Below are 17,356 nucleotides of genomic sequence, written 5' to 3' on the forward strand. Positions count from 1 at the left end.
GTTTTATTTTTCCTTCTGAAGTCTTTTAAGGCTTTAATATTGGTCTGCTTGAGGCTCTGAATAATATTTATTTAAAGGAATATGAGTGATTCTTGTGGGTAATTAACATTGAGGGTTGTGATCAGTGACCGAGACATTAGTCAGGGAGTAGCAATAGCCAAACCGCAGCACACTAACCTTCAGTCGGAGCTCCGGAAAAAACAGAGCTAAATCTTCGTGTGCAGCCAGGCAGATGCAATGGCCTAGATTTTCAGTGAGGCGGGCTTTTAGGCGGGCGGCGGGGGGGGGGGGGGGGCAAAAATCCCGAATTCGGGGGTCCCGACACCATCCCGCCCAAAACCCGCCTCCACGTAAGTTTCGGAGGAGGCGGGTACCCGCCCCGCATTGGGACCCGCCTACCCGAGGTGGGAAGGGATTAGTGCCAATTAACTGCCTGTTAGCAGGTAGTTAACAGGCAGTTTTTAGCCTAATCCCTATTTTGAGGGGTGTCGTGTGGGATTCCTGACGGCTCCAAACCACGCCAGGTTAGAGCAGGCGGGCCGTCGGGTTGAAGGACTTGGAGGGGTCGCGATGTCGGTGTTCAGGTGAGTGATGGGTGCATGAGTGCAAAGGTAAGTGTGTTTGGTGTGTCTAAAGTGTGTAAAGAAGTTTAAATTACCTGTACTTGCCGTAACAGCCTTTCTTCCTCTAGGCTTCGGGAGTCCATCACTCAGCCGGCACTGAAAGCAAAATGGCTGCGATCTGTCAAAAGTGACAGCCTTCAGCTTTTAGTGCCGGTGTGATTTCTAACTGAGTCTGTGTAGAAGGACTCAGGTTAGGAGTCAGACTGTCAGTGTTTGACAGCTTCAAACAGACCTCTTGACAGATGACATTTCAGTCTGTTACGTCACCTGTTGCCGGGTGGCCCTTAATTGGCCTGCTGAGCCCGCTGGGCGGGCTCAATATGGTCAATCAAGGGAAAATCGCGTGGATTGGCCGGACGTCGATGTAGGCGGGACTAAAACCCGAAAGTTGTAGTCCCGCCTCCTTCCCGACAGCTTAATGAAAATCGACCCCAATGTGTTCGTTAGCCGATGGAATATTTCCACGCTCGGCTCTGCCCCTGCCTCCGCCCGTCTGCTGCTGAGACCCACATCCCAATGCTTTCTGTTACCTCCAGACGCGACTATTCCGATGCTCGCCTGGCTGGCCTCCCATCTACCGCCCTCCGTAAGCTTAAACTCGGCTGCCCCCTGTGTCCTAACCCGCACCAAGTTCCGCTCGCCCATCACCCCCCTGTGCCAGCTGACCTACATTGGCTCCCAGTCCCCGAACGCCTCCATTTAAAAATTCTCCTCCTTGTGTTCAAGTCCCTACCATGCCTTCGCACCCCCCTCCCCACCTCCCCCCACCTATCTCTGTAACCTCTTCCAGCCCCACAACCAGCATTCCCTATAAGCCGCGCGGCTCTCTGCACAGTCCGGGACCGGCTTTTTCGCTGTTAAGTTCCACGAGTGCGCAAAACTGCGAGAGGGCCGTGCAGCCCCTTAAAGGGGCCGCGCACCCAAAAAAAATATTAAGAGGGAACATTGCCTACAACCCTCCGAGATCTCCGCGCTCCTCCAGTTCTGGCCTCTTGCATATCCCCGATTTTAATCGCTCCACCATTGGCGGCCGTGCCTTCAGCTGCCTGGGCCCCAAGCTCTGGAATTCCCTCCCTAAACCTCTCCGCCTCTCTCTCTCTCTCTCTCTCTCTCTCTCTCTCTCTCTCCTTTAAGACGCTCCCTAAAACCTACCTCTTCGATCAAGCGTTTGGTCACCTGCCCCTTCGATCAAGCTTTTGGTCACCTGCCCCATATATCTCCTTATGTGGCTCGGTGTCAAATTTTGTCTGATAATCGCTGCTGTGAAGTGCCAGGGGATGTTTTGCAAGAACATAAGAACATAAGAAATAGGAGCAGGAGTAGGCCAATCGGCCCCTCGAGCCTGCTCCACCATTCAATAAGATCATGGCTTATCTGATCCTAACCTCAAATCTACTATCACTCTACATCCCTCCCGAACCCATGTTGATCTCCTGGGAGAGGCGAAAAACCTACGTTAAAGGTGCTGTATAAATACAAGTTGTTAAACTCCACGGATTTGATGATGTAACCCAGTATCCTAATTGTTTTATTGCTGCCTGAAAATGTTTAGACATGGTGAATGGTGAGTTAACTAGCACCCTGCTGCTAACCTACTCATTAAGTACTGGTGCCTCCTATTCTTTCTTCCAATGTACAGTTCCTTGAATTTGCCCTTATTAAACTTCATTTGCCACTGATCAGCCCAGTACAGACTTTCTAACTCTCCTTGTAAAAAGGGACGTCTCGAGAGGGAATCTTACAGGGGTGTATTACAAAGTATTTACAGCGCAGAAACCGGCCAGTTGGCCCAACAGGTCCATGCCGGTGTTTATGCTCTCCATGAGCCTCCTCCCACCCCTCTTCATCGCACCCTATCAACAGATCCTTCGATTCCTTTCTCCCTCGTATGTTTATCCGGCTTCCCCTTAAATACATCTATGCTATTTGTCTCAACTGCTCCTTGTGGTAGCGAGTTCCACATTCTCTGAACATAGAAACAGGAGGAGGCCATTCAGCCCCCTCCAACCTGTTTAGCCATTCAATGAGATCATGGCTGATCTGCGACCTAACGCCATATACCCACCTTTGGCCCATATCCCTTAATACCTTTGGTTAACAAAAATCCATCAATCTCTGATTTAAAATGATCTAGCGTCAATTGCCGTTTGCGGAAGAGAGTTCCAAACTACAGGAAACTCTTTTTATTATCCGGGACCGGCGTGGTGCCGGTTTATCAAAAAGTCCGGATTACAGAGAGGTATAGTTTAAAAGGTACGAGAGCTCCATACACAGCAACAAATCCAGGCTTCCCTGTTGCTTAGCAACATGTGCAGGAACTCCGGTCACAGACCAAGCGTCCCTGTTGCTTAGCAACACATGCACGAACCCCAGTTACACAACCACAGATCCAGGAACGGCCACTAATATGAAGTAAAACTTACCTGAACCTACTCCTGAATTTTGCCGGTTAACCGAGATTTCCGGTTATTTAGGTGCCGGTAAATCGAGAGTTTCCTGTACTGCCACCCTTTGTGTGTAGAAGTGTTTCCTAATTTCACTCCTGAAAGGCCTGGCTCTAATTTTTAGACTATGCCCCCTAGTCCTAGACTCCCCAACCAGCGGAAATAGTTTCTCTCTATCTACCCTATCTGTTCCTCTTAATATCATGAAAACTTGAAGAAGGGTTCGACCCGAAACGTCAACTCAAATTTCTCTCCACGGATGTTGCCTGACCTGCTGAGTTTTTCCAGCATTTTCTGTTGTTATTTCGGATTTCCAACATCTGCAGTATTTTGCTATCGTACCCGTTAACCCTAGTTTGTTTAATCTCTCCTCATCATCGAACCCTTGGAGTCCGGGTATCATTCTGGTAAACCTACGCTGCACTCCCTCCAAGGCCAATATATCCTTCTTAAGGTGTGTTGCCCAGAACTGAATGCGGTACTCCAGGTGTGGTCTAACCAGGGTTTTGTACAGCTGTAGCATAACTTCTACCCCCTTGTATTCTAGTCCTCTAGATATAAAGGCCAGCATTCCATTAGCCATTTTGATTATTTTCTGTATCTGTTCATGACATTTTAATGATCTATGTACCTGAACCCCCAAGTCTCTTTGGGCCTCCACTGTTTTTCGCTTTTCACCATTTAGAAAGTACCCTGTTCTATCCTTTTTAGGTCCAAAGCGGATGACCTCACGTTTGCCTACATTGAAATCCGTTTGCCCATTCACTTAATCTATCGATATCCCTTTGTAATTTAATGCTTTCATCTACACTGCCTACCACGCCGCCTATCTTTGCGTCATCGGCAAATTTGGACATGTGGCTTTCTAGCCCTTCATCTAAGTCATTAATAAATACAGTGAATAGTTGAGGCCCAACACAGATCCCCGCGGGACACCACTAGTCACCTCCTGCTAATTGGAGTACCTGCCCATTATCCCTACTCTGGGTAATGAAGCTTCTCCTGAAATTCCTATTCGATTTATTAGTGACCAGTTTGATACACTCATGGGACGGGTCCCATTAAAAGCGTGTCTATTTCGAGTCTTTACGTGGCTCGTCCACGGGGCAAGTCCGAGCGAATCGTCACAGGCTAAGGAGGGTGGCGAATTCTGGGTGTTAAGGCGGACCGGGTTGATTTTGCGAATACGGGCGGCCAAGCACAGATCTACCAAGCGTGGAAGTCGCCATAAGAGGTACGAGTGAAACTGAGTTAAGTCGTGAATTTTAACAGTTGATCATCCGATCATCATTTAATGTGGCTAGCTTTATTATAATAGACACGCGTAATTATAATACATACAATACATCAATGATTAACAGACAAAATAACCAGTAACGACAATAACAACGATTTACAAGCACATCCCCGTGTGGAATCTCGGACAGTCAATGGATGGTGCAGTCTCTTCAACCGTTACAAGAGTCGCTTCTCCTGTGTCCTTATAGACATCGTCAACTTTGGAGAATCTTCTCTAGGCCCCTGGTCCCTTGGAATGGCGACGTCTTCCTATCCAGGTAACCCGAGTTGATAAACCTCGGTTGGTAGCGTTCAAATCGTCAATACTCTCGCCTAGTCTTGGGTCTTGATTGGCAGAGTCTTTTTCTTGTCAACCCTGTAGGAGCAGGTCTGACGTAGGCGCTTGTCTGAGGCCTCGTCTCAGTTTGAACCCCGTAGGGCGTCAAAGCATCGTTTTCCAAAGCATCGTTTTCTTTGTTCAAACTCTTATATTTATGGCTGCTAGTTCTGGTCTTGCCTGCAAGTGGAAACATCTTCTCTACATCTATCGAACCCTTTCATAATCTTGAAGACTTTTATCAGGTCAACCCTCAACCTTCTCTTTTCTAGCGAGAAGAGCCCCAGCCTGTTCAATCTTTCCTGATGGGTATATCCTCTCAGTTCTGGCATCATTCTAGTAGAATCACAGAAACCCCACAGTGCAGATAGAGGCCATTTCGGCCCATCGAGCCTGCACCGACACATATCCCACCCGATCCCCGTAACCCCTACACCAAATCCCACTCTATCCCCGTAACCCCACGTATTTAATCCCCCTAACACTAAGGGTCAATTTATCATAGCCTATCAACCTAACCCGCACATCTTTGGACTGTGGGAGGAAACCGGAGCACCCGGAGGAAACCCACGCAAACACGGGGAGAATGTGCAAACTCCACACAGACAGTCACCCGAGACCAGATTCGAACCCGGGTCCCTGGCGCTGTGAGGCAACAGTGCTAACCACTATGCCACCGTGCTCCAGTGCCTCTCTATCCTTTTTGTAACATGGGAGACCAGAACTGTGCACCGCGCTCCCAAGTGCGGTTTAACCAAGGTTCTGTGGAAGTTTAACATAACGGCATTGTCAGCCATGGCTCAGTGGGCAGCACACTCGCTTCTGAGTCAGAAGGTTGTGGGTTCAAGTCCCACTCCAGGTGGATGTAAAAGATCCCAAGGCCACTATTTTGAAGAAGAGCAGGGGAGTTATCTCCGGTGTCCTGGCCAATATTTATCCCTCAACCAACATCACTAAAAACAGATTACAGTATCTGGTCATTATCACATTGCTGTTTGTGGGAGCTTGCTGTGCGCATATTGGCTGCCGCTTTTCCCACATTACAACAGTGACTCCACTTCCAAAAGTACATCATTGTCCATAACGTGCTTTGGGACGTCCAGTGGTCGTGAAAGGTGCTATAGAAATGCAATTCTTTCTTTCTTTCTCTTTCTCTTTCTCTTTCTCTCTTTCTTTCTCTTTCTCTTTCTCTTTCTCTCCTTTCTCTTTCTATTTCTCTCTCTTTCTCTCTTTCTTTCTCTTTTTCTCTCTCTTTCTCCCTCTCTCTCTCTCTCTCTCTTTTTCTCTTTTTTCTCTTTCTCTTTCTTTCTCTCTCTCTTTCTCCCTCTCTCCCTCTCTCTCTCTTTCTCCCTCTCTCTTTCTCCCTCTTTCTCTCTCTCTCTCTCTCTCTCTTTCTCCCTTTCTCTCTCTCTTTCTCCCTTTCTCTCTCTCTCTTTCTCTTTCTCCCTTTCACTCTCTCTCCTTTTTTTTTCTCTCTCTCTGCCTTTCAATTCTATCCCTCTAGACATGAACCCCAGTGTTTTTTTGGCCTTATTGACTACTGTTAGTGATTTGTGGATCAGTACCCCCCGATCCCACTGTTCCTCTCCCCCATTTAGATACTTATTTTCCAAGGAGTCTGTGGCCTCCTTATTCTTACTACCTCACACTTATCTATATTGAAGTTCACTTGCCAATTACATGCCCATTTTGCAAGTTTATTAATGCCTTCCTGTATTTTGCCACAGTCCTCCTCTGTACTAACTACACCCCCGCCCCCAATGTGGTGTGTCATCTGCAAATCTTGAAATTGTACTTCCGATTCCCGAGTCCAAATAGTTTATGTAAATGGTGAACAACAGTGGTCCCGGCACCGATCCTTGCGGAACACCACTACCCATCTATTGCCAGTCTGAGAAACTACCTTTAATCCCTGACTCTTTTTTCTGTTATGTAGCTAACTTGCTATTCATTCTGCTATTTGCTTGTGCTCCAGAACTAGCCGTGCCTCTAGCCAAGCTGTTCCAGTACAGCTACAACACTGGCATCTATCTGACACTGTGGAAAACTGCCCAGGTATGTCCTGTCCATAAAAAGCAGGACAAATCCAACCCGGCCAATTACCGCCCCATCAGTCTACTCTCAACCGTCAGCAAAGTGATGGAAGGTGTCGTCAACAGTGCTATCAAGCAGCACTTACTCACCATTAACCTGCTCACTGATGCCCAGTTTGGGTTCTGCCAGGATCACTCGGCTCCCGACCTCATTACAGCCTTGGTCCAAACATGGACAAAGGAGCTGAATTCAAGAGGTGAGGTGAGGGTGACTGCCCTTGACATCAAGGCAGCATTTGACAGAGTGTGGCATCAAGGAGCCCTAGTAAAGCTGAAGTCAATGGGAATCAGGGGGAAAACGCTCTATTGGCTGGAGTCATACCTAGCACAAAGGAAGATGGTTGTGGTGGTTGAAGGTCAATCATCACAGCCCAGGACATCGCTGCAGGAGTTCCTCAGGGCAGTGTCCTAGGCCCAACAATCTTCAGCTGCTTCATCAATGACCTTCCCTCCATCATAAGGTCAGAAATGGGGATGTTCGCTGATGACTGCACAGTGTTCAGCGCCATTCACAACTCCTCAGATAATGAAGCAGTCCATGCCCACATGCAACAAGACCTGGACGACGTTCAGGCTTGGGCTGATAAGTGGCAGGTAACATTTTCGATTTTCGTGGACCACTTTCGATACCTTGGGAGCCTACTGTCAACAAGGGCAGACGTCGACGATGAAGTCCAACACCGCCTTCAGTGTGCCAGTGCAGCCTTCGGTCGCCTGAGGAAGAGAGTGTTTGAAGACCAGGACCTCAAACCCGGCACTAAGCTCATGGTCTACAGAGCAGCAGTGATACCCGCCCTGCTGTATGCCTCAGAGACATGAACCATGTACAGCAGGCACCTCAAAGCACTGGAGAGGTACCAGCAACGCTGCCTCCGCAAGATCCTGCAAATCCACTGGCAGGATAGGCGCACCAACGTCAGTGTTCTCGCTCAGGCCAGCATCGAAGCTTTGACCACGCTCGATCAGCTCCGATGGACGGGTCACATTGTCCGCATGCCCGATACGAGACTCCCAAAACAAGCGCTCTACTTGGAGCTCCGGCACGGCAAGAGAGCCCCAGGTGGGCAGAGGAAACGCTTCAAGGACACCCTCAAAGCCTCCTTGAAAAAGTGCAACATCCCGACCGACACCTGGGAATCCCTGGCCCAAGACCGCACAAAGTGGAGGAGAAGCATCCGGGAAGGCGCCGAACACCTCGAGTCTCTTCGCCGGGAACAAGCGGAAGCCAAGCGCAAACAGTGGAAGGAGCGCACGTCAACCCAAGCACCCCACCCACCCGCCCCTTCAACCACCGTCTGCCCCACCTGTGACAGAGACTGTAGGTCCCGCATTGGACTCATCAGTCACCTGCGAACTCATTTTTAATGTGGAAGCAAGTCATCCTCGGTTCCGTGGGACTGCCTAAGAAGAAGAAGAACATTCGTGCCACAGAAGTGCCAGGCAATGACTATCTCCAACAAGTGAGAGTCTGACCACCCCCCCCATGACATTCAATGGCATTACCATCGCCGAATCCCCCACTATCAACATGCTGGGGGTCACCATTAACCAGAAACTTAACTGGACCAGCCACATAAATACTGTGGAAACAAGAGCAGGTCAGAGGCTGGGTATTCTGCGGTGAGTGTCTCACCTCCTGACTCCCCAAAACCTTTCCACCATCTACAAGGCACAAGTAAGGAGTGTGATGGAATACTCTCCACTTGCCTGGATGAGTGCAGCTCCGACAACACTCAAGAAGCTCGACACCATCCAGGACAAAGCAGCCCGCTTGATTGGCACCCCATCCACCACCTTAAACATTCACTCCCTCCACCACCGGCGTACCGTGGCTGCAGTGTGTACCATCTACAAGATGCACTGCAGCAACTCGCCAAGGCTTCTTCGACAGCACCTCCCAAACCCGCGACCTCTTCCACCTAGAAGGACAAGGGCAGCAGGTGCGTGGGAACACCACCACCTCTAAGTCACACACCACCCTGACTTGGAAATATATCGGCCGATCCTTCATCGTCGCTGGGTCAAAATCCTGGAACACTCTCCCGAACAGCACTGTGGGAGTACCTTCACCACACGGACTGCAGCGGTTCAAGAAAGCGACTCACCACCACCTTCTCAAGGGCAATTGGGGATGGGCAATAAATTCTGGCCTTGCCAGCAATGCCCACATCCCATAAAAACGAATTAAAAAAAACTCTGCATGCTCTGACCGTAGTCCTGAGTCTATATCTAAGATAGAATCACATAGAAATGACAGAAACCGGCTGTTCGGCCCATCCAGTCCATGCTAGTGTTCATCATCCACACGAACAGTAGTCCTTATCCCAGACAGTTAAACTGGAACCAGTACTTCCTGATACATCACGGGAAGCACAGGCTCAGGGTGCGATGGGCAAGTTTAGAGTTTATACAAGCTGGTGATCAGCAGCTGGAACAAGCGGATAGGAAGTGCGGTCGAGGCCAGGAGATTGAAAAAACTCAGCTGCCCGTGTCCTAACTCGCACCGAGTCCCGTTCACCCATCACCCCGGTGCTCGCTGACCTACATTGGCTCCTGGTTAAGCAGCGCCTCGATTTCAAAATTCTCATCCTTGTTTTCAAATCCCTCCATGGCCTCGCCCCTCCCTATCTCTGTAATCTCCTTCAACTGCGCGCGCCCCCCTCCCCCCGGAGATATTTGCGCTCCTCTAATTCTGCCCTCTTGAGCATCCCTGATTATAATCGCTCCACCATTGGCGGCCGTGCCTTCAGCTGCCTGGGCCCTAAGCTCTGGAATTCCCTCCCTAAACCTCGCCGCCTCACTACCTCTCCTCCTTTAAGACGTTCCTCAAAACCTACCTCTTTGACCAAGCTTTTGATCACCTGCCCTAATATCTCCTCATGTGGCTCGGTGTCAAATTGTGTTTGATAATCGCTCCTGTGAAGCGCTTTGGGACGTATTACTACGTTAAAGGCGCTGTGTAAATACAAGTTGTTGTTGGATGGTAAGTGGGGAGACTGAGGCTGGTAGTGCAGAACGAGGAGCCCAAATGGGCTGAAGGGCCTCCTTGATCTTGTGAAGTGCATCTTTCCGTTTAATCTCCACTTGCAAAGGGACTGTCAGTTTTGTATTCGGGGGGTCCCTCGGAGGAGTGGTGAATATTGCAATTTGTGCGTAGCGGGAGTTCAGTGTTCACTCTGAGTAATTATTAACAGACGGCAACTGCGGTGTCGAATTGCCTTTTATCGTAGATGGGGGGGTTTTTTCTGCATAATTTAAAGAGCGGCACAGTGTTCGGTTAACCTCCGATTGGCGAAATCCAGTGTATCGGGCCGCACGATATTATAACCTGGCTTTCAGTAGAGAGCGGTGGGCCTGCGAAGGTTATGTGACTTGCGCCTACTTAGAGCGGTGCAAAGAAAAGCCAGGAGTATAAATATAGATTTTTTTTTTTTGCCCTTTCCAAACCGGGATATTGTTGAGCATTTTCAGTTTGGCAACACTGAGGTGAAGCGCTAGTGGCGGTCATGCCTTCAGCTGCCTGGGCCCTATGCTGCGGTATCCCCTCCCTAAACCTCTCCCCCTCTCTGTGTCTCTCTCTTCTCCTTTAAGACGCTCCTTAAAACCTACCCCTTTGACCAAGCTTTTGGTCACCTGTTCCTGATATCTCCTTCTGTGGCTCGGTGTCAAATTTTCTTTGACACTCGCTCCTGTGAAGCGAAGTCCCCTCTAATTTTAGTTTTCGATGCGCGGTCCCCTTTGCCGGGCCATTTAAATCTCCACGCACCCGCGATTATTTCCGCTGAAAAGCCGGTGGGCGGCCTGCGCGGGACCTCCAGACCGCTGTGCAGCTTAGCGGGAACATTGCTGTGAAACACCGTGGGACATTTTACTACGTTAAAGGCGCTATATCAATGCCAGTTGTTGTTGTTGTTGCGTTCGGGCCTGTCGTTGAAATCCTTGTGAAAAGACTGACTTGCTGTTTTGGTTTTTTTTTTACTCGCCCCGCTCCAGCTAATCCAGGTACCTGCGTCGAACACCGTGAGTTGAGGGACCTTCTGCGACCAGACCCTCGCTCAGGATGCCGCCTCGCCCATCCTCGGGGGAGCTATGGGGCCTCCACTTGATGCCCCCCCGCATCCTGGTGGACTGCTGCCTGCCCAACGGGATGATCGTCACGCTGGAGTGCCTGCGGGAGGCCACCCTGATCAGCATCAAACACGAGCTCTTCCGGGAGTCCCGCAAATACCCGCTCTTCCACCTCCTGCAGGTTAGTCGCTCGGGGGAGGGGGAGGGGGGGGGCGTCCCGCAAATACCCGCTCTTCCACCTCCTGCAGGTTAGTCGCTCGGGGGAGGGGGGGGGGGCGTCCCGCAAATACCCGCTCTTCCACCTCCTGCAGGTTAGTCGCTCGGGGGAGGGGGGGGGGGGCGTCCCGCAAATACCCGCTCTTCCACCTCCTGCAGGTTAGTCGCTCGGGGGAGGGGGGGGGCGTCCCGCAAATACCCGCTCTTCCACCTCCTGCAGGTTAGTCGCTCGGGGGAGGGGGGGGGGGCGTCCCGCAAATACCCGCTCTTCCACCTCCTGCAGGTTAGTCGCTCGGGGGAGGGGGGGGGCGTCCCGCAAATACCCGCTCTTCCACCTCCTGCAGGTTAGTCGCTCGAGGGAGGGGGAGGGGGAGGGGCGTCCCGCAAATACCCGCTCTTCCACCTCCTGCAGGTTAGTCGCTCGGGGGAGGGGGAGGGGAGTCCCGCAAATACCCGCTCTTCCACCTCCTGCAGGTTAGTCGCGCGGGGCAGGGGGCGGGGGAGGGGGAGGGGAGTCCCGCAAATACCCGCTCTTCCACCTCCTGCAGGTTAGTCGCTCGGGGGAGGGGGAGGGGAGTCCCGCAAATACCCGCTCTTCCACCTCCTGCAGGTTAGTCGCGCGGGGGAGGGGGGCGGGGGAGGGGGAGGGGAGTCCCGCAAATACCCGCTCTTCCACCTCCTGCAGGTTAGTCGCTCGGGGGCGGGGGAGGGGGAGGGGAGTCCCGCAAATACCCGCTCTTCCACCTCCTGCAGGTTAGTCGCTCGGGGGGAGGGGGAGGGGAGTCCCGCAAATACCCGCTCTTCCACCTCCTGCAGGTTAGTCGCTCGGGAGGAGGGGGAGGGGGACGAGCTCTTCCGGGAGTCCCGCAAATACCCGCTCTTCCACCTCCTGCAGGTTAGTCACTCGGAGGGCGGGGGAGGGGCGTCCCATGCGACATCGTCTAACGCGAAACCCTTGCCTGGGTACGGTTCCTGCGCCCTCCGGTACCTTGACGCTGGGGGCCAGTTGCCTGCCACAGGGGGACCACACCCATATCACCCACACACCTATCGATTGAACAATGAATATCAGCCACAGCGCTGCTCAGTGGGTCTCTCTCTGTCTCTCTCTCTGTCTCTCTCTCTGTCTCTCTCTCTGTCTCTCTCTCTGTCTCTCTCTCTCTCTCTCTCTCTCTCTCTCTCTCTCTCTCTCTCTCTCTCTCTCTCTGTCTCTCTCTCTCTCTGTCTCTCTCTCTCTCTGTCTCTCTCTCTCTCTGTCTCTCTCTCTCTCTCTCTCTCTCTCTCTCTGTCTCTCTCTCTGTCTCTCTCTCTGTCTCTCTCTCTCTCTCTCTCTCTGTCTCTCTCTGTCTCTCTCTGTCTCTCTCTGTGTCTCTCTCTCTGTCTCTGTCTCTCTCTCTGTCTCTGTCTCTCTCTCTGTCTCTCTGTCTCTCTCTCTGTCTCTCTCTCTGTCTCTCTCTGTCTCTCTCTCTCTCTGTCTCTCTCTCTGTCTCTCTCTCTCTCTCTCTGTCTCTCTCTCTCTCTGTCTCTCTCTCTCTCTCTCTGTCTCTGTCTCTCTCTCTCTGTCTCTCTCTCTCTCTCTGTCTCTCTCTCTCTCTGTCTCTCTCTCTCTCTGTCTCTCTCTCTCTGTCTCTCTCTCTGTCTCTGTGTCTGTGTGTCTCTCTGTCTGTCTGACTCTCTCTGTCTGTGTCTCTGTCTTGTGTCTGTCTCTCTCTCTGTGTCTGTCTGACTCTCTGTCCATCTCTCTCGCTCGCTCGCTCGCTCGCCCTCTCTCCCTCTCTCTCTCACCTCTGAGTCAGAAGGTCGTGGGGTTCGAGCCTCACTCCAGAGACTTGAGAACACAATCCAGGCCGACACTCCCAGTGCCGGTACTGAGGGAGCACTGCACTGTCGGAGGTGCCGTCTTTCGGATGAGACGTTAAACCGAGGCCCCGTCTGCCCTCTCGGGCGGATGCAAAGGATCCCCTGGCCACTTTTCCGAAGAAGAGCGGCGTTGGGGGGGTGGGGGGGGGTGCGGGGGTGGGGGCAGGCGACCGTACTGTCGGATTGTCAGAAAACCCATCTGGTTCACTAATGTCCTTTAGGGAAGGGAACCTGCCATACTGACCCGGTCGGGGCCTATATGTGACTCCAGTCCTACACCAACGTGGTTGACTCTTAACTGCCCTTTGAGGTGTGCCTAGTGAGCCACTCAGCTGTATCGAACCTGCAACCAGCATCTCCGGGTAACTAGGTTTGGGGAATAAATGCCGACCTTACCAGCGACGCTCATATGAATTTAAAAAATGCCCGGCTGACTAGGAGTTGCCGGATGACCCATCATTCCGCACTCTTTTCCCCCCTCCACCAACCCTTGCATGAACCGCCGGACTTGGGCTTGTGGGGGTAACTTCACCGAGCAAACGTCCGTTTCCCCTCTCCTCTGCAGGACGAGTCCTCGTACATCTTTGTGGGAGTGACCCAGGAGGCGGAGCGGGAAGAGTTCTACGACGAGACGAGGAGACTCTGTGACCTGAGGCTGTTCCAGCCCCTCCTCAAAGTGATCGAGCCGGTGGGCAACAGAGAGGAGAAAATCCTCAACCGGGAGATAGGTGCGTGCCCGTGACACCCGTCGCCATCTGGAACCCGGGTTACACAGAACCACATAGTATTTAATTCAATTCAATTTTATTTGTCATATATGCAGCAGACGTGTGTACTGCGCAATGAAATGTTGATTTTTACGAGTCCTCCCAACATTGGAATAAATATGGCATAACAATGATAAAATACTAATAGAAATATAGTAATAATAAATAAAACAACAGTAATAAATAATAAATTATTCGTTCATGAGTCTTATGGCCTGGGGGTAGAAGCTGTTTCGAAACCTGCTGGTACGAGACCGTATGCTTCGGTATCTCTTACCGGACGGGAGCAGGGCGAAGAGGTTGTGGCTGGGGTGGCTTGCGTCTTTGGTGATTCTCAGGGCCTTCCCCCCCCCCCCCCCCCCCCCCCCCCCGGCGCAGAAACGGGCCGTTCGGCCCATCTGGTCCGTGCCGATGTTTATGCTCCACACGAGCCTCCTCCCAACCCTCTTCACCTCAGCCCATCAACAGATAAGAACAGGAGTGGCTGATCTGATCTTGGCCCCAACTCCACTTACCCGCCCGCTCCCCATAACCCTGGATTCCCCTGTAGCTCAAAATATCTGTCTCTCTCCGCCTTGAATATATTCAATGACCCAACCTCTCTGGGGTAGAGGATTCCAAAGATCCACGACCCTCTGAGAGAAGAAATTCCTCCTCATCTCCGTCTTAAATGGGCGGCCCCTAATCCTGAAACTATGCCCCCTAATTCTAGATTCCCCCACGATGGGAAACATCCTCCCTGTCAAGCCCCCTCAGAATCTATTCCTTTCTCCCTCATGTATTTATCTAACTTCCCTTTAAATGCATCTGTGGTATTCACATCAACCACTCCCTGTGGTAACGAGTTCCACATTCACACCAAAGAAGTTTCTCCTGAATTCCCTATTGGATTCATTAGTGACTATCTTATATTTATGGCCTCTGGCTCTGGTCTCCTCCACAAGTGGAAACATCTTCTCTACGTCTACCCTATCGAACCCCCTTCATAAATTTAAAGACCTCTATCGGGTCACCCCCTCACCCTTCTCTTTTCTAGCGAAAAGTAAGCGATTTATGTTTGATTACGCAAAGAAGGGTTAAATTTTAAGAGTTTCGTAGAACTAATGGGGGTGAAATTGGACCTCGTTGCACGAGTTTTCTGGGCAGAAGGTGAGTGCACAGAGGTTCAGTTTTTGGGGGCCGAGCTCCCGTGTCCGAACGTTGGTTCAGGCACTGTAAAGGCATCTTTGGCAGTTGCCTAAAATGGGGATACGGGGTCTTGAATATGCTAATAAGGGACTCATGCCTGTTTTAGGCCGACCCTCCCAGTGCAGTACCAAGGGAGTGCTGCACTGTCGGAGGTGCCGTCTTTCTGATGAGACGTTAAACCGAGGCCCCATCTGCTCTCTCAGGTGGATGTAAAAGATCCCGCGGCCACTATTTCGAAGAAGAGCAGGGGCGTTCTCCCCAGTGTCCTGGGGCCAATATTTATCCCTCAACGAACATCACTGAAAACAGATGATCTGGTCATTAGCCCATTGCTGTTTGTGGGAGCTTGCTGTGCGTAAATTGCCGTGTTTCCCACATTACAACAGTGACACCACTTCAGAAAGTACTTAGTTGGCTGTAAAGCGCTTTGAGACGTCCGGTGGTTGTGAAAGGCGCTATAGAAATGCAAGACTTTCTTTCTTGGGACCCAATCCAGAAGTTATTTTCTATGCCTGAACGCAGCAGCCATTTGGCCTGCTGTTTTCAGGGTTACCTGATCTACGTGCAGCCCTAACCAGCGGTCCTTAAAGGGGCCGTTGGAGGCCGCAACCAAAGTTTTAAAAGGAAAAAAAACACTTGCCTGAACGTGGAGCCAGGAGCAGCAGGAGTGCTGGTTATTGTTCTTGCAGATGGGTTAGCAAGTTGTGAGGAGAACACAATGGGCTGGATTTTGATACTGGAGGCGTGTAGGAGGCGGGACTACAACTTTCGGGGTTGCAGTACCGCCTCCATCGAGTTGTGGCCAACCCACTTGATTTTCACTTGATTGACCTTGTTGAGTCCGCCCAGCGGGCTCCGCAGGCCAATTAAGGGCCACCCGGCAACAGGTGACGTCACAGACTGACATTTCATCTGTCGAGAGCTTTTGACAGATGAAATATCAGTGTTTGACAGCTGTTGGAAGCTGTCAAACACTGACAATCTGTACTCTAAGTTAATTCCTTCCTCTCAGGCTGATTTAGAGATCTCTCCGGAACAGAAAGCTGAATGCTGCAACTTTTGACAGCTCGCGGCCATTCTGCTTTCTGTGCCGGTGAGATGAGGGACTCCCGAGACCTGAAGGAAGGAAGGCTGTAAAGGTAAGTTAAACTTCTTTAAACACTTTACACACACCAAACACACTTATCTCTGCACTCATGCACCTATCACTCACCTGAACACTGGACATCTCGAGCCCTTCAGCCCGACGGTCCGCCTCGCTAACTTGGCGTGGTTTGGAGCCGTCGGGAATCCCACACTTCAGGAATAAAAATAGGGATTAGGGTAAAAACTGCCTGTTAACAGGCAGTTAATTGGCACTAATCTCCTTCCCGCCTCGGGGAGGCGGTTCCCAGTGCGGGTCGGGTACCCGCCTCCTTTGAAACTGGCATGGAGGCGGGTTGGGGGCGGGATGGGTTTGTGCCCCCTGATTTCAGGATTTTAACCCCCCACAGGCCTCCAATCCCGCCTCCACTGCCCAATGAACATCCTGCCCAAAGAGGCTGCAAAGCGATATAGATCGGTTAAGTGAGTGGGCAAAAATTTGGCAGATGGAGTATAATGTGGGAAATTGTGAGGTTATCCACTTTGGAAAGAAGAATGAAAAAGCAAATTATTATTTAAATGGAGTGAGACTATAAAGTGCTGCGGTACAGAGGGATCTGGGGGTCAAAGTACATGAAACACAAAGTTAGCGTGCAGGTACAGCAAGTAATTAGGAAGGCAAGTGGAATGTTGGCCTTTATTGTAAGGGGTATGGAGTATAAAAGTAGGGAAGTTTTGATGCAACTTTACAGGGCGTTGGTGAGACCACACCTGGAGTACTGCGTAGTTTTGGTCTCCATATTTAAGGAAGGATATACTTGCATTGGAGGCAGTTCAGAGACGATTCACGAGGTTGATTCCTGAGTTGAAGGGGTTGACATGTGCCGAAAGGTTGAGCAGGTTGGGCCTATACTCATTGGAGTTTAGAAGAATGAGAGGTGATCTTATTGAAACATAAAAGATTCTGAGGGGGCTCGACAGAGTAGATGCTGAGAGGATGTTTCCCCTCGTGGGGGAATCTAGAACTAGGGGGCATAGTTTCAGGATAAGGGGTCGCCCATTTAAGACGGAGATGAGGAGGAATTTCTTCTCTGAGGGTCGGGAATCTTTGGAATTCTCTGCCCCAGAGAGCTGTGGAGGCGGAGTCAGTGAATATATTCAAGGCAGAGATAGACAGACATGTGAACTACAGGGGAGTCGAGGGGTACGGGGAGAGAGCGGGAAAGTGGAGTTGAGGCCAAGATTGGATCAGCCATGATCTTATTGAATGGAGGAGCAGGCTCGAGGGGCCGAATGGCCGACTCCTGCTCCTTACGTTCTTTGGTCAGCGAGAGCTAACCTGTTTTGCTGGTCTGCAGAGGCAGGCATGATGGCGTTGGCTGTTGGCTCTGCTGAGAGC

General features: G+C 51.1%; 1 protein-coding gene across 1 annotated transcript in view; it reads left to right on the plus strand.

Annotated features, from left to right (window-relative positions):
- Positions 1-17,356, plus strand: part of LOC147090607 (phosphatidylinositol 4,5-bisphosphate 3-kinase catalytic subunit alpha isoform) — a 154,338-nt gene that overhangs the window by 48,327 nt on the left and 88,655 nt on the right. Inside the window, exons 2-3 of the mRNA XM_085977379.1 lie at positions 10,769-11,024; positions 13,485-13,647. Coding sequence (XP_085833505.1) covers positions 10,836-11,024; positions 13,485-13,647 — 352 coding nt within the window. The 5' untranslated portion in view covers positions 10,769-10,835. The remainder of the gene's footprint in view (positions 1-10,768; positions 11,025-13,484; positions 13,648-17,356) is intronic.

Source organism: Somniosus microcephalus, unplaced genomic scaffold (genome assembly GCF_052327205.1).
Source record: "Somniosus microcephalus isolate GS21.2 unplaced genomic scaffold, FLI_Smic_1.0 unresolved_chr4, whole genome shotgun sequence".
NCBI lineage: Eukaryota > Metazoa > Chordata > Chondrichthyes > Squaliformes > Somniosidae > Somniosus > Somniosus microcephalus.